Source organism: Leishmania braziliensis, chromosome 27 (genome assembly GCF_000002845.2).
Source record: "Leishmania braziliensis MHOM/BR/75/M2904 complete genome, chromosome 27".
NCBI lineage: Eukaryota > Euglenozoa > Kinetoplastea > Trypanosomatida > Trypanosomatidae > Leishmania > Leishmania braziliensis.
The window spans coordinates 97127-123524 of record NC_009319.2 but is presented as its reverse complement, the minus strand read 5'-3'; the positions used below and the strand labels follow the sequence as shown (position 1 = coordinate 123524).

At 58.0% G+C, this 26398-nt stretch overlaps 5 protein-coding genes and 2 pseudogenes across 7 annotated transcripts; all 7 read right to left on the bottom strand.

The window, feature by feature from the left end:
- Nucleotides 1–693: 693 nt before the first annotated feature.
- On the bottom strand, nucleotides 694–1752 carry LBRM_27_0420 (annotated as a pseudogene). Its single transcript has one exon. A coding segment is annotated over exon 1 (1059 nt).
- Nucleotides 1753–2969: 1217 nt separating this feature from the next.
- On the bottom strand, nucleotides 2970–3966 carry LBRM_27_0410 (annotated as a pseudogene). Its single transcript is given in 2 exon segments — nucleotides 2970–3662; nucleotides 3664–3966. Coding segments are annotated over 2 exon segments (996 nt in total).
- A 1837-nt stretch (nucleotides 3967–5803) lies between these two features.
- On the bottom strand, nucleotides 5804–6598 carry LBRM_27_0400 (conserved hypothetical protein; the record flags this gene model as incomplete). The annotated part of the gene is made up of 1 exon (XM_001565751.1): nucleotides 5804–6598. One exon carries the CDS (start codon nucleotides 6596–6598, stop codon nucleotides 5804–5806), a length of 795 nt encoding a protein of 264 aa, XP_001565801.1.
- Nucleotides 6599–9197: 2599 nt separating this feature from the next.
- LBRM_27_0390 (conserved hypothetical protein) lies at nucleotides 9198–12365 on the bottom strand (the record flags this gene model as incomplete). The annotated part of the gene is made up of 1 exon (XM_001565750.1): nucleotides 9198–12365. The coding sequence occupies one exon, from the start codon at nucleotides 12363–12365 to the stop codon at nucleotides 9198–9200; it is 3168 nt and encodes a 1055-aa protein (XP_001565800.1).
- Nucleotides 12366–13474: 1109 nt separating this feature from the next.
- Nucleotides 13475–15997, bottom strand: LBRM_27_0380 (conserved hypothetical protein; the record flags this gene model as incomplete). Its single annotated transcript, XM_001565749.1, has 1 exon — nucleotides 13475–15997. The coding sequence occupies one exon, from the start codon at nucleotides 15995–15997 to the stop codon at nucleotides 13475–13477; it is 2523 nt and encodes an 840-aa protein (XP_001565799.1).
- A 1455-nt stretch (nucleotides 15998–17452) lies between these two features.
- Nucleotides 17453–19231, bottom strand: LBRM_27_0370 (conserved hypothetical protein; the record flags this gene model as incomplete). The annotated part of the gene is made up of 1 exon (XM_001565748.1): nucleotides 17453–19231. One exon carries the CDS (start codon nucleotides 19229–19231, stop codon nucleotides 17453–17455), a length of 1779 nt encoding a protein of 592 aa, XP_001565798.1.
- A 2724-nt stretch (nucleotides 19232–21955) lies between these two features.
- LBRM_27_0360 (putative protein kinase) lies at nucleotides 21956–23458 on the bottom strand (the record flags this gene model as incomplete). The annotated part of the gene is made up of 1 exon (XM_001565747.1): nucleotides 21956–23458. The coding sequence occupies one exon, from the start codon at nucleotides 23456–23458 to the stop codon at nucleotides 21956–21958; it is 1503 nt and encodes a 500-aa protein (XP_001565797.1).
- Nucleotides 23459–26398: the final 2940 nt, after the last annotated feature.

Genomic DNA, 26398 nt, shown 5'->3' with positions numbered 1-26398 from the left:
TGTTTGAGCTCATAGCCGGAACCAAGTGGCAGTGCATATCCACTCATGACAGTCAAACACACACACACACACACACACACGTGCATACGACTAAGAAGCCGCCTAGTCTCGTTTCACCCAATGTGTGACTCTTCCATTGGACAATTTATCGGTAGTGTGCATGCTCGTTGTGTTTGATTCCCCCCTCAGTGTCCGTACGTTCTTCTTCCTGTGATGCACATGCGTGCGTGTGTTGTCTTTTTCGTCTTTTTCGTTTTATCTTGAGCGAAGCATATTGAAGATAGTCGAAAGCAGCCTCAATCAGTACCCGTAGCCGCAGGATACATGGACGGCCTGCCACGCTACACCGGCGGAGGGCGAAGAACGTATTTCTGTTACACACACAAACACGCACGTAGAGCCCCTCTGCGTATCGTAGAGGATGCGTAACAGCAGCCACTGAAGAGAAAAAAAAAAACAAAAAAAGAAAAAGGCTGTGAGACGGCGAGGGAGTGAGGGGTGGGTGGGTGGAATGGTGAGATGCCAGACCACGAAGGTCGTCACTTGCCACTTCCACGCATGCACCTACACACGTGCCAGAGCGCGCACACCCAAAACACCCCTTGTCTGTGGGTGGCGGGCGGCACCGCCAAGTTTGGTGGCGTAATCTTGTCCTTTCGTTGTCTCTGCGCTGTATCTCTTTTTGAATATACTCTACAATGGTCTCGCGCTGTTATCACCGTACTTGTCTAGAAGTGTCTTCTGCAGAATAATACGGCGCATTACCTCCACGGTCGGTACAGCTCCAGCCTGTAGCTTCGAGAAGATAAGCTCGCCATCCAAGGTAACCTCGAAGGCACCGGTCTGGGTGAGAGAGCTGCCGATCATATTCAGCAAGAAGCCAGTGCCGACCAGCATGCCACGCTGCTGAACAATGAAGTTCAGAGCGGCGGGAGGCAGAAACGCGAGCTGTCCTCCGGCAAGGGCCATACCGAGGGAGGCCAGAAAGGCTGTCGAGCACACCTTCGCGGCGAGCGCGCGGGCGGGTGGGGTGGGATAGGTACCACCCACAATTTGGACATCACCCGCGTTGGGCAGCACGCGTTGTAGCTGCTGCTTCATATCTTCAAAATACTTCGCGTATCCTCATCCGGTGCAATATAGAATTTCCAGCTTATGCACGACCGAAAGGGGACGCCCACTCAACGTCTTCTTCGCGCCTGCGTATCCAGAAGTTGCGCGACCCTTCTGCTGACTGTGACTCGGTGCATCCCCCAACTTCGCCTCGCCCTCGTCTCCATCCATTAGCTGAACTACCTTCGCGTGGGTATTTCGCTCCTTATTATCCTTAATGTGGGCGCCTTCTGCAGCCGCGCTTCGGTGAGACTGCGAGGACGATGACGACGCCACACTAGCAGCCTCCTCCGATGCGGCCTTGCGTTGCATTGCTGCCTTCACCTGCTCGTCGAAACTGACCTCCGCGTCCTCGCGCTCCTCAATCTTACGCACCGCCGCGACCAGCTCTTCCTTGCTGCGGAAGGCGCTCACCTGCACCTGTCCATGCGTCTTTTCATGTAATATCTGCTGTAGGTCCACCTCATCGAGCATACCGAGGTAGGCGTACGGGTCCTTGTTTCCCTCCTGAGTGGGCTGCACCTCATGCGCCGAATTTGCACGGCACGCGGCGAACACGAAAAGAAGCGCCAGTGACACAACGATAAACAGCGCCATGCCCCGACGCTGGCGGCGCTTCACGAAAAGGGAGACAGGCATGGGTCTGCGTTGCCGTATTTTCTTGTGTTTACTGTACTCCACTCTTCAAAAATGAAAAAGAGGGCGCGAAAAAGAAAATAAAAAAGTGCTGCAGCTGCAACGGCTGCCTACAGGGGCACACGACGCACTGAGTTGATTACGAATTGTGGTCGATGCGCCGACTGCAGTGGTCGCTGCCGATATGCTTGACAGTGTTCGTGGTGGTGGTGATGGGGAGTGTGCCTTTTGGTTCCACGACCCACGCACATAAAAGCGTAGATTGCCTCTCTTCTGCGCGCACAGACAGAGGGGAACAAGTCAAAAGAGAATGGTAGATAAATAATGTAATAAGGAAGACGCACCGTACAAGGGTTTCAAGGCAAAGATGGTGGTGGTGGTGGACGTCGACGAGGGAAGAGAGAGAGAGAGAGACAAGACTGCTCTCAGAGACAGCGCCGTGTCACACACAGGCTCAGACACACGTCGTCACTCAAAGACGTGTTTTTAGGCGCTGAAAGAGGGCTTTAGTGCACTGCGCTGCTGCTGCCCTCCCCCTGTTCTGCTCTGTTCTCTGCTCCTATTTCCCTCAGTTTCTTTCCTATTTGTCCACCACCGCTGTCAACTTCTCAGCTACGTACGCCCTCTTTCCGCACCGCTGTCTCAACAGGTGGGGAGGGAGGATGAGAGGAGAGGTGACCAGAGATGGTACAGGCATGCAGATCGCGAGTGAGAGTGTGTAAGCGTGCGTGTGCGTTAGGTGAGCGTGTGGGCGCCATGCGTAGAGAGGAGTGTCGCAGATGAAAAGGGGGGTGGGATGAAGCAATGAGACAATACAGGCGCGTGTGTGAACGGGAGCAGCACACCATGTGGGTAGAGGAGAAAAGGAAAAAACGAAAAAAATGAGGAGTGAGTAAGTGAAACGTATTGCTGAAGACGCGGGTGCGGATGAGCGAGAGCATCGAGAGGCGTGTACGCAGATGCTCCGGTAGAGGAGGACAGCAGAGGCATGACGAAGACGGTGGTGGTGGTGGGGGAGAGCAAGCAGTGATTTGCCTGACACTTCCCTCCATCTCTTTTCTTGCCCAACACCGTTGATTTAGCGCTCTGACGCGTGTGTCCCTTCCCTTTTCCAGTTCGTTTGTGTGCTTTGAACACTTTCGACTTTGGTTTGCTTTGTGCCTGTGTGCGGGCCATTTAGTCCCATCCATCCTTTTCCATGGCACCCTGTGGTCGAACACCTACGCCTTCGATTTAGTTGTGACTACATAGTAGTCCTTCAAGAGCGTTTGCTCTAGGAGCAGGTTGCTCAGCAGCTCTGCCGTTGGTACCCGCCCGCCCGTGTCCAAGGCGGAGTAGATAAGTTCGCCATCCAAAAAGACCTCGAAGGCATTGCTCGGCAGCGCTGCACGACTCAGTACGCTGAGCAAGAGGCTGCCGCTGATGATGAGACTGCGACGTTGGAGCAGGACAGCGCGCGCCGACTCAGGAATGAACTTAATCTGATCCCCCATAAAGGCGACCCCTAGCGTGGCGAAGAAGGCTCCCTGCAGCGCCTTACTAACCAGGACCCGGTTGGGACTAATCGGGGACACTTGTCCAATGATGTCAAGGTCAGCCAGGTTCGGCAGACTCACTGCTTCTGACTCTTGTAGCTCCTTACGAAGCTCCTCAAACTCCGAGCCGTAACCGTTGGCTTCGTTGTGGTGGGCGAGCACCTCGTGCGGTGCCTCGCCGTCGTAAGAACTGCCAGTGGCTGCCGGTTCAATGCTGTCGCGGCGAGTGCGGCTACCCCTGGCCCGGTGACCTACTTCTTTGCGCTTCCATTGCTGCTCCGCATACCAGTGTGCGGCGGCAGTCACCTCTGCGCGAAACGTCACCTGCGCCGCCTTCTTCTGCTCTATACCCGAGATTGTTTTAATGAGCTCCTCGCGGTCCTTGAGGCGATTCAAGTTCACCCCTCCTTTCCCTTTTTTCTGACAAGAGCGACTTCAGCTCCTCGAAGCTCAGCCCGTCAAGATGAGCGGTCGACGACTTAGTCAAGGCGTCTGCACCGGTTGCCGCCGCTGCCACCACCGCCTCTGCCTTCGCCTCGTCCTTATAGCCGTACTGCTCGTTCAGCGGAAGCTCCTCGCCAGCTTCTGACATGTGAGTGACAGCGGGCACGACAGTGTCGCCACTGTCTCTAGTGTGCTGCTCATCAGTGCTTGGTTTCTCGCTTGGCTCTGCAGTCGCCATGACAGGGAGAGCTACACCACTCCATCGCGGGTGACCGGCAACGTTGATGGAGTTACCGTGGCTGCTGCCTTAGTTTCCGCCTCCAAACAGAAAGGCGACAAGGACAAGGCTCGCCAGGACCAGCAGCGCAGTGCACACGTAGCTGGTACCACTGGGCCGTGACGATGAGACGAGAGAGAGAACAGGCGCCATTTGCCTTGATGCCCACCTTCTTTTCCCTCTGGGTTGTGAATATCAGTACTCAGCTCGCCTTGACGGATGCGAAGCAGCCAGAGCGTGGGTGAGCGAGAGGGAGAGAGGGCCTGAAAGAAAGATGACGAGGCCTCTCGTGGCAGCGCGTTGTGCATGCGAGAAGGATCCCAGAGAGATCGAGGTCATCATCCAACAAACGAGTGGAGGCAGGGTGCGATATCGGCAAGCGACGATGGGTACGAGCACAGGAAAAAAAAGGCTCGGTAGTGAGGCGAAAACAAAAGTGAGCAAAGCGCACAAACGCAAAGGCGGGGCGGCGCAGAAGGGAGGAAAAGGGAGGGGGCGGGGGGGGGGCATTGCTAACTTATCAACAGAGCCGCAGCCTTGTGACCGTTTGCGGGGGAGGTGGAGGGGGAGGTGCAGGGAGAGTTCAGATTCTTCTTATTGTTCTCTTGCTGTGGTTGCTGATATGTAAGTGTGGGGAGCGTACGCTGCTTGTGCAGTGGTGGATGTGGAGGGCACATTTCTACATGTACGACAGTCGAGCTACACACAGCGACGCGCTTTGCGGGGTTGAGTGGTAGAGAGGAGGAGATGAAACTGAATAGAGTCAAAGCGAGTAGAGGAGTGGGAATGGGGAACAGCAAAGATATAAGAAACTGACGGCGCCAGCCAACTTATCCAGGGAGAATCACGGCCCCTGAAAGGGGTGAGGAGACGAGAAGGCGAAGGGGTAGCACGACTCTGCTTTGCTCTTGTCGGGTCAGAAAGAGCAGCAGTGATCATACTTGTGTGCGAGGGGAGTGTTAGGCTGGGGTTGCGTCAGCGTGAGTGTGCTGGCTACGGTTGCCAAGCAGTGCGCGTCCGACGACGACGACGACATTGCAAACAGGTCGCTCTTTTTGCTTCGAAAGACGCAGTTTCGGTTTACAAAAATGCAAACTGGAGAGGCAAAGCGACACACATGGGCACATAAAACCCAATTTGGAGTTGACCCGTTTGACATGAGGTACACACCAGGAGGCTCAACGGAGGGTGGTGGTGGTGATGGTGTGTGTATGTGTGTGGGGTGAAACAGCACCCCAACAACAAAAAAACAAAGGGTGACCTAATCGCACATGTGTTCTTACGCAGGCGTCACTGATGTAAGCGGAGAGGCAGTTGCAACAGCACCCCAGAATCCTACCCGATAAAGGCACGCCCCTGGTTTCTTTTTTTTTTTTTTACCTCCTCTCCACTCGCATTTGCATCGTGTACCTTTCGAGACTTTTTCGAACACATCGCTGTGGAGAGCAAAAGGGCCCGCGCTGAATGACAACTACATGCACACCTGCTCCGGCGGCTCTGCGCCACACATTTCGCTGATATCAAGCATTTCAGCGTCCACGCCTCGGAGATCCGAGACGGTGTTGTGCACCAACGCGCGAGAGGGGAGGGCGGAGAGGCATTCAGGGAGGGGGAGGGGCGCACAAAAGACAAGGGGCGGAGGAGGTGTGAAAGGATGCAACACTGTCCCCCCAAAGGAACCGAAACAAAGAGCAAAACATAGAATTAAATAAGCAAGGCGAGCGTTTGGGTGCCTGTCTGCGTACATACAGCCGTTTAAGACTCAGTCGCCGACAATGTGTGTTGCGTCACCGCTGTGTTACTTGGCAGAAGTGGAGCGAGTCGAAGTAGCCGCTGCAGCTGCTTCTCGCTTCACACGCGAAATGACATCCTCGAAGGCGCTGCTGCTGCTGCTACGGTGCGCAGTCACAGACGGCGACGGCACACTCCGGACAGTACTCGCGCTGTGGCTTCGACACGCGAGGCTCATCGAGGTTGCGGGCGTGCGGCTTTTGTGCGTCTGCACCGCCCTGATCCTTTTGCGATAGTGACTGGTAACTACACTCTGGCTGCAGCGGCCTTGACGTGCCTGTGAGGAGGTAGACGCTGGGAGCTTCAGTGGAGACGAGGTCACGTGCAACGGACGCGTATCGATGAAGTGAAAAAATGCGCGCGTGCGCTCCGCCCACCTCAGCATGTCGGTCTTCCGCCGCAGCTCCTTCTGCGAGAGCACCTCGGGCGGCTTCGTATCTCCGACAGGGGTCGTGGTGTGCCTCTGACCTGCTGCTACTACAGTTGCCACGGCCATGGTACTCTCCACGACCCGCTGCAGCTGGCTGTATGGGCTCCCCTGCTGCTGCACTGTGGTGTGAGAGGCTCGCGTCGCGCGCTGACGGGTCGGACTTGGGGTGAACGTGTCCGCACTACCGAGCTTGCCAGCATGCAGTGTCGCAGCGGCAGATGCTCGAGCAGCTGCAGCGCTGGCGGCACCACGGTAAGCGCGCGAACGAGGCAGGACAGCCTGCATATCCCGAGCCCGCTCCTGCCGATTCGCCTCCTGTGTCAGCGAGAAGGCCTCTCCGTCGGTGCCATCGTCCTGGCTGTCACCCTCCATCCCAACGAACAGGGGTAGTCGCTCATCATCATGAAGGCCGTCTTCGTCGAGTAAGTTCAGTGATCGCCCTGGTGCTGGAAGGCTGATACTCCCATTCGCGGCCGCACGCGTGCCGAGGCGCCTGCACTCGTGCGTCGTCGCCGGCACGTGCACGCCTACCGTGGAAACCGTCGGAGCTGTGATGACAGAAGCGTGCCTTGAGCATGGCAGCGCATCAGCCAGCGTGGTCGTCCTCACTGCACCGCTCGTGTTTGCTTCTTCCTCGTCTCCAAGCTGGAAGAGGCTGACTTGTGTGTTACTGAGTAGTAGTTCTTCCAACGCCTGCCCGCTGCTGAGTGCGGCGTGGTCGTCCTCATCCCTGTCGTCCTCAAGGGCTGCCCACAAGGGCGTTTGCGGACTAGGAGCGTTGTACCCGGGCTTTAGTTGCACAGGTCGGGTTGTTGTGGGCGGGTTCGCACGCAGAATGGCTTGCACCGCTTCGTCGTGGGAGGATAGGCGAGACGCGGAAGAGGAGGCGGGAGAGGCGGCGTTCGGCGCAGACGCTGCTGACAACGCTGAGGAGCGGAGTGCCTCGCCAAGGACGGTCTGCGGCTTCGGGCGTCGAGCAACTGTGGCGGGCGTGAAGAGCGTCTGCTCGAGAGCGGGGCCCTGAGGTGCCGCGTCATGATCCTCAGAGAGTGTCGAGTAGGGCAGCGCTTGCTGCTGGCTCAAAAGTTGCGAGGTAGGGGTGTGCTGCAGATGCGCGAGGGAGGCTCGTGTCACTGACTCAAAGAAGACTTCCTCCACGTCCAGCTCGGCGCAAGTCGTGTTGCGTCTCAGCTGAGGAGTATCGCTTATGCGGCTCTTGTCACTGCCAAATGACTCCGAGCGGCACAGACGCTGCAGGGGGCGTGTCAACCCCCCAGTCGTTGCGGAGGCACTGGGGCTGCGGCCACCTTGCAAGTGGCTGATGCTGCAGCGTTCCGCTGATTCACGCGCTCGTTTGCGCTCGCTGGTGGCAGAGGTGGCCGCGGAAACGAGAGACGGTGACGTAGTCGTCTTCATGGGTGGTAGAGAGAGAGAACCGATAGAAGAGGTCACCATAGGAGTTTCGTGCACTGCGGCAGCGCTGCCTTGACCCTTGCCGCTACCGGTGCTGGTACTACGACGTCCGCTCATGGTCGTGGTTGTGGTGGCGCTGGTCAGCGCCATAGACTCCGTCTCGTGGGGGGAGAAGGTGGCGCTTTCATTGTGGGGTTCAGCGCCCACCGCTCGTCGCTTCATGCTGACCGATCGCGGAGGAGGCATGGTGCTATCGTCAGCTAGAAGAAAGCGACGACAACGGAAGAGGTATAGGGACGAGTAATCTACAAGGCGTTAGCCTGTTCAGGATTTACGAGACCGGTGCGTAGGCACCCTGCGCGACAAGTAGAAAAAGAAGCGCACTTCGCCAACGACGGAAAAAATAGCGTGGGGGGGGGGAGGAGGAGAGGGTGTCTAACAGAAAAAGAAAAGTAGAAAGGCTCGGGCCCACCGTGCCGGTGCAGATGATATGTGTGTGTGTGTGCTGCGTCAAGTTGCTGGTATGTACGTGTATATCTATGCGAGTGGTGTGTGTGTGTGTGTGGGGGATGAGCAAACAAGGGGCGTATTGGCGTGCGTAGGCGGGTGTGATTCTAAATAAGGGCGGAGAGGAAAAAAAAACAGAAGCGCATAGGAGCACGGACAGCCCCGTTACACCGCCCGGGTACCAGGATGAAGGGCGATAGAAAGCGCTGATGGGGTTGCGTGTGCGTGTGTGGACTACAGCAGTCTATGTAAAGGCAAGCGACTACAGGGCGCGGGTGTGGAAAGGATAAATACCCGCTGTGTGCGCCGTTGTGCGAGGGTGTTGGCGTGGGCCTGTGCAGTGGATGCGAAGGCAGAGAGAATTACAGAGAAGATGGCAGACAACGATGCACGACACTGACAACAAAAAACGCCAAATGTACATTATTCAGGCAATGTGCGTAGGCGCTCAACTCTATGAGTCCCTCTTTCCATTCATCAAGAGTTGGCCCGCAGTAGAGCGTGACGCAGCAGAGACGGCCCAGCTGTGCGCAAACGCACGCAGGTATGCATGCGTACACAGCGGCGCTGTCGAGTTTTTTTCTTCTTCATTGGCCACCCAGCAATGCCGCCTGCCGCGCACGAAACTCCATCTGTCGATAAGGTGATAGACGGCGTTGCCACACCGCTGTAGTAGTTTGAGAAACAGGGGGTGGGTGGGGTTAACCCAGCATTTTTCTTGAGTGGATGGTCTCCCTCCCGCTTGCTTGCATCTGTGCATATGTGCTCGACGGCTTAACAACCCCCCTCCCGGGTAGTGGGCGGTGTGGTATTACTCGTTAGCTCCAAGGCGAAGCAAACCGCACACAAAAAGAAAACACTTAAATGAGAAGCTAAGCGCCAACGTTGAGGCAATCAGTAGCACTATTCCACACAGACCGATGCGCAGCAAGGAGAGCAAAGGATGTCAGATCCGAAAAGCGCACTCGATTAGTGCCCACCACAGCTTCGCCTTCCTCTGCCGCAGCGGAATGACGAGGGAGCGAAGCTGCCTACACCGCCTCCTTCGCGACTACCGCCGCGGACGGATGGAAAAAGGCCCCCCTCGGCCGCGGCTGCGACCACGGTCACTGGCACGTCCGCGGCCTTCTGTGCATGACCACTTGCTTCGAGAAGACGACGTGTAATGCGATGAGCCCACCGGTGCGCCAACTCTACTGTGGCCTCGGCCACGCGCGTAGTTTGGCGTCTCCAGCGGCGCATCGGGGTCTTCACCCTCCTCGCGCAGGCGCTTCGACAAGTTTGCTGCAATCGCCTCACCCTCCTCATCGTTTATCTGTTCTGGGTTCAATAGAGCAGTGCTCTTTACGTTTCCATAGCGTCGCGAGGTGCGGTCGGAGTCCAGCTGTCGAAACCCCTTCTGCCGGCGGCGCTCAATGCGACGTCGATCCCGCTCGTTGCTGTCCTTGTCGAGGTAAGCCGCATAGCAGTTCATGGGGGCAATTATGTTCAGCTGCCGATCATCGAGTGCTAAGATTTCCTCGATAGACAGTGTGAAGTCCTCTGGAGGGACCTCACGGTACCGGAAGCCATCTCTGACGCCTGCGCCTGCGCTGTCCGACGACGTTGCACCGGCGTTGCGGTGCAGCTGATAGTACTCTTCTTCCTTCTGTTTCAGAGACGCTTGCAGGCGCTCCAGCAGCTCAGCGTTGGTCTCGCTTTTTCCGGTAGAGGAGGCGGCCAGGTCATTCAGCTGCTGCCGCTCCTTCTCCAGCTGCTGCAATGCATGTGACGGGTAGAGAAGGGAGAGCGCGTCACTGGCACTGACTTCCGATGAGGGTCCGAAGTCATCGTCGAAGAAGGCCTTCGCGCTCTTACTTTTCTTCTTTGCCTTTGCCGCCGAGATGGCCGACATCATTGACTGTGCCTCCTCCAGCGAGTTCGCCGTAAACAGTGTGGGAGCCTCGACCGATTGGACGACTTCTGCCGTGCCATTGTCACCCTCGTCAGACTCCTTGTCGAGTTCTTCGTCAAAGTATGCAATCTCGTCCTCGTCGACGTTCCTTTCGTCGTAGTAATCGCTATCGAAGAGCTGCGCCATCTTGCGGTCGAACTCCGCCGGGTCGAACGGTGCGTCGAGGGCCTTGTCCGACCACACCGCCTTGAGCTTTGCCAGTTGAGCCTCCTCCTCCTCCCCAAACCTCTCGGCGGTCGATGTTTTCAGGCCCGCGACGGAGGCGATGAGGGCACGCTGATCCTCGATCTCCTTCCGCTTCAGGTGCTTCAGACGCTTCAGTTCCTCAATCTGCTGCGCGCGTGCCACCTCTGCGCGCTCGCGGCGCCGCTGTCGTGCGTCCTTGCGTGCGGTATCCGGCTTGCGAAGCAGCCCCGTGGCGGCCTCACCAATGGGACGAGGATACGTCTGCACGTGCGCTGCTGACGCGCCGCCGTTGGCTGCTTCTTCTTCCGCTTCCTGGTGGCGGTACTTCCTCTCTTGGTATTCCCGCTCCCACACCTCAGCATTGCTGAAGAACGCTTCGTCCTCCTCCTCTCGGGCGAGCTGGGCGAGGCGGTCATAGTATGAGCCGGCTGAGTCTTCTCCTTTGGCCTCCTCGTCGCTGCCCACGGCCTCCTTGCCACCGTCGGCAGTGGCTTTGTGCGCCTTGCCCCTTTTCCGAGCCGCGCCAGGGCGCCAGAGCTCCTGGATGAAGAAGTCGCGCAGGAACGCTTCGCTATCATTTTCGTTGTCATCTCTACTTGCCGCGCCGTCGCCGTCGCCGCTGGCGCACTGTTCCTCCTTCCTCCCGCTCTTCCTTGCACCGGTGGCGGACATGCTCAGCGCAAACGCCTCTTCCAGCAACTGCTTCTCTTCCTCACTGGCCACGCGCTGCCAGTCATCTTCGTCTGCGCTGTCCTCGTCGCTAGTGGCTGCCACTGGTTCCGACGCGTATGCCGAGGTGGCACCGCGGACCACTTCAAAGGTGTTGGCGCTGTCCTCCACATCACGCAGGAAAGCGGCGCGGAGCTTTGCTTCCTCTGCGTTCTGAGGTCGCAGCTTTCGCAGCCCGTCGTGCTTGTCTTCCTCGTCAGAGGCGCCCACCACGGCATCCTCCGACTCAGCAGTGGCCTTGAGGGCGCGCTTGTACTCATCAGAGAGAGTGAACTTGTCCTTGCCTGCACCCTTGCGCCGCTTCTGCGCCATGCGTCGCTCAAAGACGTCAGTGTTCACACGAATTTGCTCTTCAGGAGGAGGGAAGAAACGCTGCTTGAGGAGCTCTTCCTTTGGCAGTAGGGCTTCCACAGTGGTGTCGGCGTAGGTGGGTGACGGGGGAGACCCCTCACCGCGTGCAGCAGAGCCGGTCGCCACCGTTTTGTCTCTCTTGGCGCTACTGCTGACACGGAGCGGCACCGTAGCCTTGCGCACCGCCAACAGAGCCTTGGCAAAGCTGAGGTTGTTCTCATGGGTGAGAAGCACCGCATCGTCATCTTCCTCGAACTCCTCGCCATCAGAACTGGCCTCCTCACTCTTTTCGTCGTCGCTGTCGAAGCCGAGAGCAGTGGCCTTGCCTAGCTTTCCCCTGTACTTCTCCGCCAGTGTGTGGAGTTCCTGCTTGCGCTTCTGTTCCTCGTAACGAGCCGCGTACGCTTTGTTGATGTGCAGTCCGATTTCCTCGCCATCGCTGTCTTTCGCGTCGTCATTCTTCGTAGTGCTCCTTGTCAGAGGATCTTTCCTGACTCCTTTGCTGTCCTTGACTCTCTGAAAGTTGAGGCCATGCACGTGGGCCGTTTTGCTTGCGGAGCCATCTGTTTTGCCACGTACGTAGGCTGCCGCGGAGGAAGGGGGCGCTGGCGCGGTCGTAGAGGTTTGCAGGCGCGACTTTTCCTTTCCTGGCATGGTAGCGTCTTTCGCTTCTTCCTCTGTCTCCGCATCGGACGAGGAGGAGTCGCTGCCGAACAGGTCCATCTTTTCTGCCTTGTACGGCACCGCGGTCGATGACGCCTTGACAGTGGATGCGCTTGACGGAGCGAGTGGGTGCGCACGAGGCAGCCTGGCGCGACCGCTCTCCGCGTGCGGGTTCTTGCGACGCTCCCGTTCTGCCGCGGCCGTCATATCTCGCGCGAGCGAGTCACCGTCATACTTGTGGCCTTCCCCATCACTCGAGGTCGAGTCGTCCGAGTCAAACACAATGCGGTGCGGCGCCTTCGCCGAGGCGGAGAAGGACAAGGCCCTAGCCGGCATGTACTTTCTTTTCGCTCCTTCCTTAGTCTGCAGCTAAACCCCGTGTTCACTTGCAAGTCTGAGGGCGACGGTGGTGATGGCAAAGTTGAATCCTCTTTCTCATTACCCGACGCAGGCGGCAACCGAAAGCGTGGCTGAGATTGGCGATGGCGGCCACCTGAGAAGACCGCAGAAGAGGAGCTTGACCGGAAGAAGAAGAAGAGAGGGAGAGAGACGCATTAAGAGGGAGAGACGTGCGTGTGCGTGTGGATCACATCCATGGCTGCCGCCGCATAGGGGGAGGAGGATGCATTCAGCTCGCAACCCCCGTCCTTGTAGGATTGCCCCCTCCCTCCCAATACACAGACCGACCTCGATAGAGGACAAGTCACTGCAGTGACTTGCGTGTTTTTTTTTCTTCTGGCCAGGTAGCCTTGATGCTTTTTTGTGGCAAAAGAGGAGGAGGAGGAGGGGGGCGATGATCGCCGTCATCATTGCCATCATCCTTGACTAAAGAGGAGGGGGTCTGCTCACCCCGACACACTCGTGTGCGCTCAGCTACTGCTGAGGATTGCATTGTAACACAGCAGCCAACAGATGACAACGGTCGAGAAGCACGGCCCTGCATGGTGGCGCGCAGCACGAAACGTGCCCGCAAAAGACTCCGCCGCGCCCTCCCTCCCCTCCACCTTGTCGCTTCACACCGATGACACGACACTGGTGGAAAAAGGAAAAGAAGAAGGCGACGCGCTACGGAGGCGACGGAAAAACGGCACGGGGGGAGAAGAGAGAAGGGGATGGAGAGGGTGGGGCGGGTGAGTAAAACAGTAAGCGCGTACGCCGACCAAGAAAGTAAACAAAATGACCACGACGGCAGCGTCATCACAGACATATCTATGGAGAGGGTAATCGAATCAGGGGAAAGGGGTAAGCCTAGCACTCTCAGAGCAGTCCGCAAGCGCATTTGCACTCGCACACACAGGGAGGGCCGATGCCTCTCTAGGCGGACGTCCACAAAGAAAAAAAGCACCCCCCCCCAAAAAAGGAGCACAACAGCCAAAGAAAGAAAGGAAAAAAGAAAACACACGCGAGCATTGGCTCAGTCCTCTTTGCCGTTTCGTTGGACTGCTCTACTGCTTCGTCAACCGCGTCCACACAGCCATGTAGAAGCTCAGCACTTTGTCGATCATAGTGAACTGAATGCCGTAATAGAAGGGTGAAAGAGAGAAAAGGGTGCGAGCCATGAAATCTGCGCTGTCAGCCGCTGATGGAATGCCGCCCTGCGCGATGGTTTGTGCGGCACGCTGCTGAACTGTCGCGATGGCCTCTGTCTGCCCGGAGGTCGTCAGCACACTAGAAGTTAGTACAACCACTTCCTGCGCAATGGCGCGACCAGCGCGACGAAGCGCCGTTACCAGCGGCGGCACGCCTTCGTCGGCGTCTCCTCGTTTCATCGCGCCTCTCACCGTTACATTCTCGTCCGCCAGATGCAAAACGTACTGCCATAGATTTGCCCACGACAGTCCATCACTTGCGGCCGTCATGGTCGCGTATGGTTGAAGGAGCCCCATGAGGTGCAGCGTCGCGCGGCCGCGCAAGAGTTCCACCAGCACGCTAAGCGGATGATCAATGAACGACTGAGCCGCAAGAGAGGCTACAACGCGGTACACGATAGCACGAAGAATGGCCAACTTCATGGCATGCTCCCGCTCGGCCTGCCGCCGTTCACGTCGCTTATGGCGCTCGCGACGCTCTCGCCGCAGTTGAAGCTGCTCACGCTGCACGCGATTCTCTGCCGAGATTGTGGCAGTCCCGCTCGGCCCGTCCCCATCGATGGTGATGGCAGCGGTCGACGCGCTCACCCTTTGCTTAGAGTGCGCACCTTCGCTAACGCCCGAGGCGAGCGATGCGCGGTCATCATTGTCCTCGTCATCCCCGTTGTAGTCATCGTCCTCATCTTCGCCTTCTGACCACCGCGCGTAGCGGCGCATGAGGAGGTACTCGACTGCCTCGAAGACCGTCAGCACCGCTCGGTCTACCAGCTGGCTCGCGAGGGGCATCACAAGCCGCTGAGTTATTACACCCACGGTGCTTATCATGAGGCCACGGATGGCACCGGGCACCGTGAAGAGCACTCTCGGCGGCGGTGATGGCAGTAAAGATAACGCGTCGCCGGTCAGGGGAGTCGCGCCCCATGAGAGCAGCATCGGCACCACAATGCTCAGCAGAAGCGGATCAAAGACGGCATGGGATGCAAGTCTTAATCCCCAGCCTAGCAGTCGTCGCGGAGTCCGCTTGCTGCGCAGTTGCCGCACCACGAGACTTCCGTCGAAGAAGAGCTTCTCAATGTACGACTCAGTCGCCGCCAGCATCCACCGCGTGAGGAGGAGGTGGGCCGCGTCCGGGGCCGGCAGTTTCTCAAACCGTTCTTCCGTGGGCAGCCACGCTGCTGCCGCGGCACCAGCAGCAGCTCCGCCGGTGCTGCCCCGCGTGTCCGCTGTGCCAGGCGACGGTAGTAAATCACAGAAGCACAGCAGTGGCAGAGTTGCCAGCTGCCGCTTCAGTTTACAGCAGTAGTGCACAATGAGCACTGGGACAGCATGAATAACGTGGTCAATGAGGTGCGCCTGCCGCGTCATGTTCCTCGCCTGCATGCGTCGCCACCAGCTAGTCGGCGCCCACGCTGCCACCTTCGAGGCGAGTCTCCTCCTCGCCTCACCGTCACGAATGATGATAACGCGGCGGCTGGTCTCGTCTTTGTCGCTTCGATGCGAGCGTGAGGAACGCCGACTGCTGCTGCTGAGGCCACCGCTGCTGCCAGTGCTGTGATGACGATGCCGCGAGCGAGTTGCCACATCGGGTGTGCTAGCAGCGGTAGGCAAGCTCGAGAGGCGACGGGAGCTCAGCGGCGGCTTGCCGATATCCATGACAGGGGGCGGTGGGGCCAGTGGAGGAGTGAGGCCACTTGCTACTGACGGGGTTCTCTCCGCCGAAAGCGGGTGTGGCGCTGAAGATGCTAGCCGAGCGTTCGTGCCAGTGCTACCGGTGGCAAGGACAACTTGGTCACCAGGGAGACTCCGTGTGCGACTGCGGGCATCATCGCTATGGCTGCGGCGCACCCGACCTCCACTTAAGCCGGGCGCGCTGGTGACGCTGTTGCTTCCACTGTCGACGGACGCACGCCTCGACGCCACGAGCGGTTCTTCAGCACTACGCGTGCGGCGGTTTGAGGGAACTGCTGGTATTCTATCAGCCGCACCTCTGCTGCTCTTGTTACTCTCGACAGAAGAGCGGCGGCTGCGATGCTGAGTTGTCGGCGTTGCGACAGAGTCACCGCTGCTCGAGTGGTGCCGCCGATGCCGACGTTCGCTTGATGGCTCACCTGCAGCGTGGCGTGCAGATCTTCGCGACTGCCGCGAAGACGCTACCGAGGCCGTGTCGCCACCAACGTCAGCGCTTTCAGTGACAAAACGACTCTCTGTAGCCTCTGCGTGGGTGCGCGAGCGGCGGTGCGTGCGGCGCACCACCGCAGTGTCAGGGTTGAAGACGCTAAGCGCATGCCGCAGGACAGCGTGGCTCACGTGTAGCACGTTAAATGGGTGGAGAATGGCGGTGGCCGATCCAGGGTTTAGGGGGAGGTCCAACGTCTCCATGTTCCCATGCGCCAGAGTCGGGTGTGTTTGTGTACGTGCCAATGTGCTTAACGCAGAGGACCCAGGTCGATGCACGCCTGCATATGGGCGCACAGAGGAAAGAGGAGGCGGTTGCCGTGGCGAGACGCACGAGGTGGCTGTCTATGGAGGAGAGGGGCGTGTGGGTATGCGCCTTGGACTGCGTGCCGATCTACAAGTGTGATTGTGGCGTTTGGCTCGCCCTCTGTGCACCCGCAAAGAAGGGGCCTCCGTCACCGTTTGTGTGTGTGTGTGTGTGTATGGTCTCATGAGCGAGGAGTGGGTGGATGGGAGAGAGGCAACCGCGCACACGTCACAGTGGTGCCGCAACAGGAGAAGAGATGGAAATGGAGAGGAGACGCAGGAAATTAAGAACAGCGGTAAAGACGCAGGGGCAGGAGGGAGCTACTTGGCAGCCTTAGGGAGAGACCCTGAATGGAGGAGTAGCGCTGCTGCTGACGGATCTTGTGTGCAGGCGATACACGAGGTCCGTGTCCCCTCCTCCCACAAACACACACACACACACACACACACACATACGCCAAGAGGCACTTGCACAGCGCGTACATGTGTGTCTCTTTTCCTTTCTTTTTTGTGTTGTTTTCTGCTTGCGCTGCAGCGATAGGGGGATTTCGCTTGGGTTGCAGCACCTCTCCATTGATAAGGGGTACTCCTCAGTGCGTGGCATCGCAGGGTCCAGTGTCCCTCTCCCCTCTTTGTGTGGAGAGGCCAAGCAACGCCCCCAACCCCCCTGCCAATGCCGAGTCACCCCTGATGGTGACAGGGTCAAGCACCTTGGACGTGGGGGAGTCCGAGCGACCTGCGACAGTGGGCACGCTCGCACCACCCATGTGGCGCGCAGAGTGTCCGCGTGGCTCGAGCGTATCCCACCCGGCCCCCGCTGCCCACGGGTGTGGGGAGCCAGAGCCCCACCCCGAGGGACACACCAGGTGGCGACCGGCAGGACGGGCGCGGCGGTGAGGCGACCCGCGGGGCGGGGGAGGGGAGAGAGCGGCGTTTGGGGGCAGGGGGGCATTCTCCGATGACCGAGTCGGCGCACTGCTGTACCGCGTGTCTAGCGCTGCGCCGCCCCACGCGATGGGGCTTGTGAGAGGCAGGCCGGGGGTCGAGGGGTGTGTGACTCCTGTTGCGTGGACGAGAGTGAACATTTCGGAAGGGAAAGAATGAGATACAACGCACTGCGTTCCGCACCTTTTGGCATGTGTTTTTCTTTCCGCCAACCCGCTTTGCAATCACTCGCCGTCGTGACGCCCGTGGAAGCGACCGAGAGGCAGGGTGGGCATCAAAATGACGACGTGATCCCTGATGGAGGTGCGCCAGATCCCTTTCACAGTGCAACCCACACACACACACACACAACAAACATGACCAATGACAAATACACGCACACCAACGCGCGAGACTACACAGCAGCGGTTACATGGATGCGGCCACCCGTCGACCATTCACGTATGCGCCGTTTAGAAGCTGCACGGAGCGAAGCGCGTGCTTCTGCTCAGTAAACTCGAGCACCACCATTCCACCTGGACCGTTGACGTCGTGCAAGCCAGGGAGGTAGACCGCAGGGGTGGCCGGCTGTAATGGCTGTGGAAGCGATAATGCATCCGGCAGCACACTTTCGTTGTTTTCCTCCCCCTCCTTGTGCATCTGCTGGCCCCCTGCTTCGCCCTGCAAGACGCCGCTGGTCTTCTCTGCCACACTACCCAGTACGCCTGAGGTGACTTTTCTGTCCTCGGCGTCAGGGAGCACGCCCCCGCCCTCGGCGATGGATGACTCGCATAAAAGCACGCCGATCGTTGAGGTCTCGATGCTGTGCGAGGTGTTGGTTATACTTCCCGGCGGGTCACCGAGCACCCCCGACGAAGACGCTGCGTTAGCAGATTCGTTAACAAGAGTCGTTCCAGACACAAATAATTCGTTCGTGACGGCGCTCTTGCGTGATGTCAATGGCGCAGGCAACGGCTGCTGGTACTGTGGCTGTTGCTGCGCAGTGTGATTGTAGCATACTGCGGCGTGCAGCATCTCTCGCGCTGGTCGACGCACACGCCACGGCTTCACACCACCGCCCAGCAGCTGTGCCACCATCGAGCTTAGGTGCGAGGCCGTTAGCGAAAGGTCCACCCCGTAGAGTGCGACACGGTAGAGGTTGGACGGTGGAATGATGTCCGGCAGAATGCCCAGCTGCGCCGTCGCGGGGTTGTTATAGAGCGACTCGTGCGATGCAACAGAGCTGTTGTTGCTGTCTTCGCCGTGGGCGTTTGCCGGTAGAGCTGCGCAGCTGAGCGTGCTGCGTTGACGGTGCTGCTTCTGCTGCTGCCGGCGAAAGCCGCTGCCGCTTCCATCATTGCTGTCCGTAGCACCAAATCGGTTACGGTTCTGGCGGCGCACGAGCATGGGTGGTGGAGGCATCTGCACAAGGCCGTCTGCACCAACTGTGAACTCCATCGCTGCTGCTGCCGCCTGGCCGCCTGACGCATCACGGCGGTCTAGAAAGCCTAGAAAACGCTTCTGCTGATCCACGTCATATGCAAGACCCGGCATGCGCTGACGACGGTGACGGGAGCTCCAGTCCACAGTGCTGCTCGCCATGTGACTCGGATTGGTCACACTGTTGCCTGCCTGGGGGCGTTCCCTGTAGGCACGGCAATCGCTCGAGTCTGCGACAGCGTTGTCGCCTGAGCTGTGACTCAGCTCGTCGACCACCGGTCGACCGTCACGATGGTACTTCCGACTTTGCCGAAGACCGTCGTCGTCTGTCGCCGAAAGGTCGCGATGCCGCTTCCCCTTTTCTCGTCTACCATGCCGGTTGTTCATATAATCATCTTCACTTTGACTGCGCTCGCGACGCTGCTGCCCGTGGCGCCGCCGCCACCGCCGCGAGAGACGATCATCATCAAGGCTGTCGTACTCGTTGTCACTGTCGCTGCGCTCCCGTCGCGGGCGGCGGTGCGATCGTGACACTCGCTCCGACCGCGTGGCTTCGTTTTTGCCCCTTCTTCCCTCTGCGCTGCCTCGGCGATGGCGATGCGAGCCGCGATGGCGGTCATCGAGTGAGTCACTGTCGCGGGGCCAGTGACGATGATGGTTGCTGCCGTCGCCTACGCCGCCCTCGTCGTTATGCCGGTTAGACCGATGACTGCGACGGCGGTGCGGCGAGGATGCATCGCCCAGACCGCTTTCATTTCTCCACCCCATCACGCGGCACCTGCTTCGACGCCGTGGTTTCTACTAAGGTTCGCGGCCGTAGCTGGTTGTTGGCACCAGCGCCTGCTGCGGTGTTCAGCCAGACTTTGTGCCTTCTGGGAAATCGATCGCCTTGGAAGTGGGCGAGATGACGCTTGCTGAAACCCCCTCCCCCCCCCAAAAAAAAAAAAGATGGGAGACAGGGGGAGGGATAGGCAGGGCTCTTTGCGGACGCGGAGACTGCTGGCTGGCTGGGTAGGAAGTGGTGGAAAGAAGGAGAGAATTCCCAGTGTTCGCTGCTCGTAGCAATGTAGAGAGTTGCGCTTACCTAAAATAGGTACGCATGTGGGTCTCTTCCAGAAAAAAAAAAACACACAGGAAAGCGAAAGGGAGAGAGAGAGACGGTCGGATTAGTATACAGCAGAGTAGCACGTCAGCCAGGAAGACGCGTGTGAGGAGAACGCACATAAGTAGCCCTCATAAAGCAAAGGAAGTACGAATCCGAGTCATGTGCCCCACACGGGGAGAATTATGCGTGTGTGCGTGCAGCATTACGGTTGCTCAGTGCCCCTCTCCCCTCTTTGTGTGGAGAGGCCAAGCAACGCCCCCAACCCCCCTGCCAATGCCGAGTCACCCCTGATGGTGACAGGGTCAAGCACCTTGGACGTGGGGGAGTCCGAGCGACCTGCGACAGTGGGCACGCTCGCACCACCCATGTGGCGCGCAGAGTGTCCGCGTGGCTCGAGCGTATCCCACCCGGCCCCCGCTGCCCACGGGTGTGGGGAGCCAGAGCCCCACCCCGAGGGACACACCAGGTGGCGACCGGCAGGACGGGCGCGGCGGTGAGGCGACTCACGGGCGGGGGAGGGGAGAGAGCGGCGTTTGGGGGCAGGGGGCATTCTCCGATGACCGAGTCGGCGCACTGCTGTACTGCGTGTCTAGCGCTGCGCCGCCCCACGCGATGGGGCTTGTGAGAGGCAGGCCGGGGGTCGAGGGGTGTGTGACTCCTGTTGCGTGGACGAGAGTGGACACGTTAGCGAGAAAAAAAAAGCACTTGTTGGGCGTCAGTGGTGTGGAAGTGAGACCGTTGAGTTTCGTAAGGGTGCGTGGCTTTTTGTTTGGTTATATCATCGAGGGGGAGGGACAAAGTGGCCAGGCCACAGTGCAGGGACACAAATATGCGCGCATCTCTTTTTTTTTCCCCTCTTTCCGTTTTAGTGTTTTTTTTTTCGCTTGGCGTGTATGATGTCTCATGTGTGTTGGTTTGGCTTCGCAGGAGAGAGAGGACATCAGACTCATAATCGAAAAGGAAAAGACGACGATAAAAGAGCGAGCACACACACACACACACACACACACACACACACACATGCATGGAGGACACCATTGAAGGCGGGGGAAATATACGCGCGATAGATACGCAAAGTTTGTGTGGGGTCAGTAGGGGTTACCAACGAAAGGATGCATAAAAAAGAAGCAAACAAAATAAGCAAATAACACACAGGTGAAATCACTGTTATCTCAGCAGAGCAAGTGGGCAACAATGTGCACACCAAACGCTTATACCTCTCTGCCGCCGTCTCCTCCTCCTCCTCCACCACCACCACCCCCCAACACAGCCACCAGCATGTGGATATACGGGGAAGGATGCACGGTGATAAGTACAGCAGTAGTGGGTACTTCCGTTCCCACAGCAAGCTGCCTTGGTGCGGTGCCAAATGGGAGGTGGAAAGAGCAATAGGAGATACGAGAAGGAGAGAGAGAGAGGCGAGAAAGGGACCAGCGAGACTCAGTGACGGACGTGAGCTACTGTCGAGAGTACGTGTGCATCAACGATTTGGGTGTGATGGAGGGATGGCGAGTGGCTTTACGTGTAGTCATCCCCATCTCTCGGGGCCAGTGCAGATGTGTTCGCATGTCCGCGTAGGTCAGAACAACATAAAGGGGGTGAGAGCGAGAGATACGCAGAAGCAAGGAAGTCAGTGAAATAGGAAAAAAAGGGCCGCGTAGAGGCGGTAGTGAACGAGAGCTGTAAGCCCCAAACAAAACCAAAAAGGCGAGACAAGACATGCAAATGGCGAGAAAGAGGGACAGGAGGGGAGCGGAGCCTTCAGGTAAGCAAGACTACCTCCCTCCCCCTACACACACACACACACTGGCCCAGACAGACAAGCAGCAAAATGCAATGGCAGGACTGGAAAGAGAGAGAACTACACCAGGAAAAAGGAGAGGGGCAACCACAACAATAACAAAAAAAAAACGTCCATGTAACGCAAAATGGCAGTGAGAACCAAAGCAATCTCATACAGGCAAAGGTAAAAACACCATCGAGCGAGAGAGGAGGGATGCAGGGAGGAGGCGGGGGAGCGTGACGGGTGATCACCACAACGTAACGTGTGGTGTGAATCGCCGCGTTTTACCCTTTTCTCCTCATCGGGTGGTAACACAGACAAACTCACGCTCGCCGCAACCTCTACGAGCATCTCTCTGCCTCTTCAATTTGCATTGTATGTGTAGGTGTATGCATACTCCAGTCATAGCGGGGGTATAAAGCGATATGAGTGGATCATTAGGCCCACATCCCTTCTCTTCTGCGTATGCGGCAACATGCAAGCACAGTTGGCACTACCGGTCCACTTGAAGGGTAGTGACCAAAAGCGAGAGAAGGAACCAGGGAAACACAAATGGCGCGAAGTCTGAAAAAGGAAAGTGAAGACCGGAAAGAGAGGGCGGTTTTCACTTGCGCAGAGCGTTGGGACCCACCTTTGCCTTCATGTTCATCACAGCTATCCGTGTGGGTTTCGCTTCCTTCACCGGCATTGAGGGCTTGTAGGAGGTCACTTCGCCCTCCTTGTCATCCTCGGCGATCACGTCTGCCTGTAGCTCTGCCAACTCAGCGCGCATGCGCTGCCGATCCTCCTTCGAGACGTCTGACATGTGCTTCGAGCGGTGACCGAAGAAGTCCTTAATGCTTGTGAGGAAGCTCCCCGTGCTGCTGCTGCTGTGAACCTTGCCTAAGGACCCCGCAGGGGATGGGGGGGCCGCTCCCTGAGAACCATCTGGGACGGATAAGGGTGTCGTGGCCGTGCCGTGGGCCTCGTCCGACTGCGCGACAACGGCGACCACTTTCGTCTTTTGAGAGCGCTGATGCATTTGCGCAATGCGGGAGTGCGGGTCAGGGGCCGGGATGGGCTTCAGATAGCCGTGGTTAGTGAAGAAGGGGTGTCGCAGCACCTCCTCAGAGGTGATCCGCTTTGAGGTGTCTCGGTCGAGCATCTTCAGGATCAGGTTCTTCGCCTCTTCGGAGATGTTATCCCATCCGTGCTTTGGATTGAAGAGGACACCGTGGTCAATCTTGCGGAGGAGGTCGCGGCGGTCATGCCCGGTGCGCACCTGACCATGAAACGGGGGCCGGCCGCAGAGAAGCACATAGAATACTACACCGGCAGACCACACATCCACGCTCTTGACAAGTAGCTGGTTCGTGCAGAGCGGCTTGGCACCTTGCTCTTCAATGCCGCGGATGACCTCGGGCGCAATGTAGAAGGATGTACCACATGGAGTACTGCGCACGTCCCACTCCATGACAACCTTGGCAAGACCAAAGTCCGCGATCTTCACTTCCACATTCAGCTTGTCCAGCGGAAAGCTGTTAACGTCGGTCATCACCTGAAGTCCCTCCACGTGCGTCGGCGACTCTGCATCATCGTGGGCTGTGCTCGTGGAAGAGGTGCCCTGGCTTTTGACCTCGTCGTTCATCATGACGACGTTGATGAGGATGTTCTCTGGCTTAATGTCACGGTGCACAATACTCTGCTCATGCAAGTAGGCAATGCCAGACATCAGCTGGTGCATGATGGCGCGCGAGAGTTCCTCATTGATGGCCTTGTTACGCACAATAAACTCAAACAGGTCTTCGTTCATGAGGTCGAGGGCGAAGTACACCTTGTCAGAGGTCTGGACCGCCTCGTACAGCGTGATGATGCCGGGGTGGCAGGTGCGGCGTAGAATCTCCTTCTCGTGTGCTACCATTTCACCTTTCTTCCCGACCAACGACGCGCGCGTCATCACCTTCAAGGCGCGTATCTTGCCAGTCGGGATGTGGCGCACTGCCAACACCTCGGAGAAGCCCCCTTTACCGAGGACCCTTCCCTGACTGACGTCATAGAGAGTGTGGATGTCGACACCGTCAAGCGCCGGCGTCGCCGGAACGTTCATCTTGGGTGGAAGAAGTGTCATTGTACCTCAACTGTACGCGTGTAGGAGGCTGGCGTGGTAACGAGCAATGAAACTATAGTAAAAGACAGAAAAAAGGCCGGCGAACGGGAGAAGAGCACACGAAAGATGCACGTGTAAGCTTGGCACGGTGGCGGATAAGCCGGAGGGTTGAGGAGGGAGGAAGCAAGAGAGCTGCAGCGGTACGAGACACCTGGAGAAGGTTTAGAAGACGACACACAGAAAAAAAGTTGATGCTGCGCGGTGACAACACGTGTGCGTGTGTTTACGAGCGTCAATACTTCCTTTCCTTCGCCGGTGTGAGAGAGACGATTGTAGACGAGAGAGAGGGAGGAAGGGAAAGTGCAGAAAGGAAAGAGAAACGGGGGCTCAGTCACCAGAAGCATACGTATAGTTGAACAATTCAATACACATGGGGGCGCGATCCTGCCGCTGACACCGAGCCGCATGCCTCAAGGTGCTGTTGAGGTACGGTATGCAGATTTTTTTTGATGTGGTACTCACAAAAGTGCTGAATCACTCATTCGTCCGGATTTCCTACCTCGCCAACCCCTTGTCGCTTCGGCATGCGGGGTCACCAACGAGGGCTGTCAACCGGATTCTCAGCGGATTCTCTACAGCTGGTCGAGATCACCTCAGCGAGAGATTGACTGGGCTTTGATTGACTTCGGTATGACTTGCATGACTCCAAGAGAGACTCTTGCATGACGCGAAAAGCGCGGAGGTTTCATTCACATGTAGATGGGGCTCTGCGCCCGGAGAAAGAGAAGGGGATAAAGGCTCAGAAGCACACGCAGCGGTCCGTAGCACTGCCGCATTGATGTTGCCAGCAGGGGGTGGACTCCCCCCTTCCCTCCTCCCCTAAGCGGGATCTCATCAGAGCAGCTTGCTTTGTGCGTCGATTGACACACGTGGTATCTCCCCAGGTCTCCAGGCTGGCCTCAGTGTTGAGGTCGAGCATGGCTGTAGACGTTGGCAACAAGTGAATCACGTGTGGTTTGTTTCGTTTTGCAGGCCAGCGCGTGCCATTCATGTCACTTTTGCTTTGCCCATTGGCCGGTCGGTTGGCTTGCAAGTGACCCCCTGAAGTGAGGCCTTGTGTGACCCCACCTGGCGAAGCGTCGTCGTGTTGCCCTCAGGAGCCACCGAAACGTATGCGCTGGAATCATCACGACGTGCGCAGCAAACCATAATCGCCCGATGAGGCGCTCGAGTTGCTCCACTGCCGTGCTCCGGGCTGAGTCGCTTCCTAGTTGGGCACCCCTTCTCTCTCCCAGAGAAACGGGCTGTACTTTGTGGCCAAACAGGGCTGTGGCAAACCCCGTAGGTGTGGAGAGGCGACTCGCTCATCGGTATTGGGAGCGACGCAGAAACTCGCTGGCGGCATTCCTGGTCGTGGTAGAAGGCGTGAGGAGTCGGGTCCATCAGGGCCTCGCCTTCAGCCCGAGGGGCGCCGAGAGCAAAGCCCCCGTTCATGCCGCGTTGGAGTCAAGAAGAGGTCAAGCGCCGCGCTTAGGGCATCTACTCTGTCCTTGATGTCGGGGTGAATGCGATGCCGTAGGAGGTGGAGAAGTTGATGAGAACACACCACATGGTGCATCCTCCTGACTTGAAAAACTTGGCCTTCATCGTCTGGTAAATCCGCGTCCTCAGGTGCGCAACGGCCTCGTCACCCTTGAGGAGAGGATGCCACGTGCGGCAACGTCGGGGCCACGGTTTCCCTACCCCCGCCCAACGGAGCATCGAGAGTTCCCGGCAAATGAGCGGTTTGGCGATGGGCATCCGACTTGTTGGCCGTTTCGCCGCGCTTCAATGCGGTTGACTCGCAACACAACTCCCTGCGCCACTTGGCCGAGAGCAACGCCGTCAGTCTGGGGGTGGGCGCTCCTACTGGGCTTCTCGGAGCCTTCTGTGAATGATTTGAAGAGCGCCTGTGGGTCGTCCTCGGTGTGGAGCCACTCGCGCTGTAGCTTGTCGAGAGGAGTAAGTTCCTGATGGTTCCCGATGTCCTGGAGCTCGTCTCACGATAGGTGATCGCTTTGTTCGCAGCAGGCGTTGGAAGCTGCTGTCCGATGCCTGTTCAGAGCCTCGGAGAGGCGCCTGCGGTGAACTCTGCCACTGAGCGCATGCATATACAACACTCCCCAGCGCCCATGGTTTGGCGGAGGAAGCAGAGGCTTGACTCATTCGGGCGAAAGATTTCGATGTGAAAAGACCGCCTTCCGTGGTCCTATTGGCCCAGGGAGATGGGATGCTGCTGGGCACCTGTGCAGTCCTCGTTGAGCTCTGTGAGAGACGCTATCCCGGCCTTATTGCGCCAGCCCGGGCACGGGGACTTCTTTTTGGGTCCGATCAGGCGAATTCGACTGGGCTCATCCCCGTCTGGACCAGGAGCACCATCGCCGAAGAGCGCATGGTCGGAATCGTCCGTTGCGGAGGGTGCTTGGCAGGGGGAGGGAGAAGAAAGTTTAAGGGGGGTAAATCCATATTGGCGCGTTGCGATACCTCGCTTCACTGTGGGGCGGCAACAGAGGTTCACTGGCTGACTATAAAAGAGGAAGAAGTCTGTTTTCGAGCAGAGGAAGTAGAGTAGCCCAGAGGGCAACGGAGGGAAGACGGCAATTCCCGGCCCATGACGGGGCTTCTCTCAGCGCGCTATAATGAGTTACGGATGCACAGAGAGTAAAGAGAGAGAGGCGCAGCTTACACACCACTCGCAAAAGAAGGAAGGCAAAACAAAATAGTCAAACACATACCGGAGATAGTGCGTGAGTGGGTCATTATAGGTTGATGGATAATTGGTGGCAGGACGCACTCCTGGGAAACTGGGAGGTAGACCAGGTAACAAAAGAGGGGTGGTGTACGCGTGGCAAACATTGAAAGCCCGACGGGGAAAGGGCGAGGGCGAGGGAACACAGGAGAGGAATGCGCCAGTGAAGGCGA